The sequence below is a fragment of the Pygoscelis adeliae genome, unplaced genomic scaffold (genome assembly GCF_000699105.1).
Source record: "Pygoscelis adeliae isolate BGI_AS28 unplaced genomic scaffold, ASM69910v1 Scaffold577, whole genome shotgun sequence".
Lineage (NCBI taxonomy): Eukaryota > Metazoa > Chordata > Aves > Sphenisciformes > Spheniscidae > Pygoscelis > Pygoscelis adeliae.
This window is the reverse complement of record NW_008825116.1, coordinates 125,826-127,246: the sequence shown is the minus strand read 5'-3', so window position 1 is coordinate 127,246 and position 1,421 is coordinate 125,826. Positions and strand designations below refer to the sequence as shown.

At 65.5% G+C, this 1,421-nt stretch overlaps 1 protein-coding gene across 1 annotated transcript in view; it reads right to left on the bottom strand.

Annotated features, from left to right (window-relative positions):
* Positions 1-812: 812 nt before the first annotated feature.
* The window catches only part of LOC103920510 (acid-sensing ion channel 1-like), a gene marked incomplete at its 3' end in the record, with an annotated part of 979 nt that continues 370 nt past the window's right edge, over positions 813-1,421 (bottom strand). Inside the window, exon 2 of the mRNA XM_009328257.1 lies at positions 813-1,402. Coding sequence (XP_009326532.1) covers positions 813-1,402 — 590 coding nt within the window. The remainder of the gene's footprint in view (positions 1,403-1,421) is intronic.

Below are 1,421 nucleotides of genomic sequence, written 5' to 3'. Positions count from 1 at the left end.
CCCCCCCCCCCCCCCCCCCCCCCACCACTCTCGCTCACCCTTGGCTGAGCTGGGATCATGCGAACCTGTGCCGAGCATCTGAGGCAAGGGCACTTGTGTGGCACCCATCACTGGGACTTTCATGAGCTTTTGTAATTCTTTGAGCTCCGATAATGCTAGAGAGCTCAGCCACCTCCCTGTGCCGGTGCCCGCAGGCATCTCCCCATGCTGGCTGGCAGGGCAGGATTGTACCTCCCTCTGCTTATTTACACTACTGCTTGGACCCAGCCCATCCCTTGGCCCCTGCTCTGCTAGGATGGGATGCGCCCTTCCAAAGCCCTCCAGGCAAGGATTTGCCTTCCCTCCCTCCGCAAGACCTTGGGAGCCCAGCGCTCCCCCAGAGCCCGCGGGAGGGGTAAGGAGACAGGCTTCCCCGCCAGGGTGAAGCAAGGCTGCGGGTCGCAGCCTGCCTGTGCTGAGGCTGAGCCAGCCTGGGCGAGTCCCAGGGCTGGGCTCCCCAGCCCGTCCTTTCCCTGCGCCTCTCAGCCTGACTTCACGGCACAAGCCCTGCCAGGGCATCCCCAGCCCAGCCCAGCACGCCCCTATTTTGCACGGGGCTCTGCTCCAGCCCCAACAAACCCCACGTAAAACCAGGCAGCCTTACAGCCTGCAAAAACTGGCCTCTGGCAGCTTTCCCCTTCCCTGATCCCGGGTCACCAGGGGCTAGGATCCCCTTGTCAGCACCCCAGCAGTGCCCTGGGCTGCAGATGCAGGCACAGGGACCATGCCCAGCCCTCCCTGCCCCCCAGGACATCCTGCCACTGGGAACTCACTGTCTGGAAGTCGCTGCCGTTGCACTCCTCATCGCCGAACATGCAGCAGACAAGCATCTCGCCCAGGTCCATCTGGTGGCCCACGCGCCCATAAAACTCCTCCAGGTCGAAGGGACGGCTCTTCTCCTCCTCGCTCATGGCCAGCGCCCCCAACAGAGCCTCCAGCCTGCTCCTCTCCACACTCTCCGGCACCAGAGGCCGGCCAGCCCCATCTAGGAGACCCAGCATCTCCCCTGCCCAGTACAGGTCGTGGCCAGAGAGCCGCGAGAAGCGGGCAGGGTTGAGGTTGCAGAGCGTGATGGCGGGGAAGGTCTTCTTGCGTGCCATCTCCTCCTCCAGCTGGGTGCTGTGGGGGTACTGGAAGTACAAGCCCACGCACTTGGCGTAGGCGTGGATGAGGAGGGCCAGCGAGCCCAGGAAGGCCAGCAGCCACAGCAGGTTGCGGGCAGTGTAGCACCGGTGCCGGAAGATGTGCTGGATGCCATGGAGGGTGGAGCGGCCAGCAAACTCCTCCAGACTGCACGGGCGCCGCTGCAGGGCCGGGGCATCGCATGCTGGGTGGCCGGTGGGGCAGCCCCCCGCCGGGAGGGCTGCCGAGGGCCAGGGGGG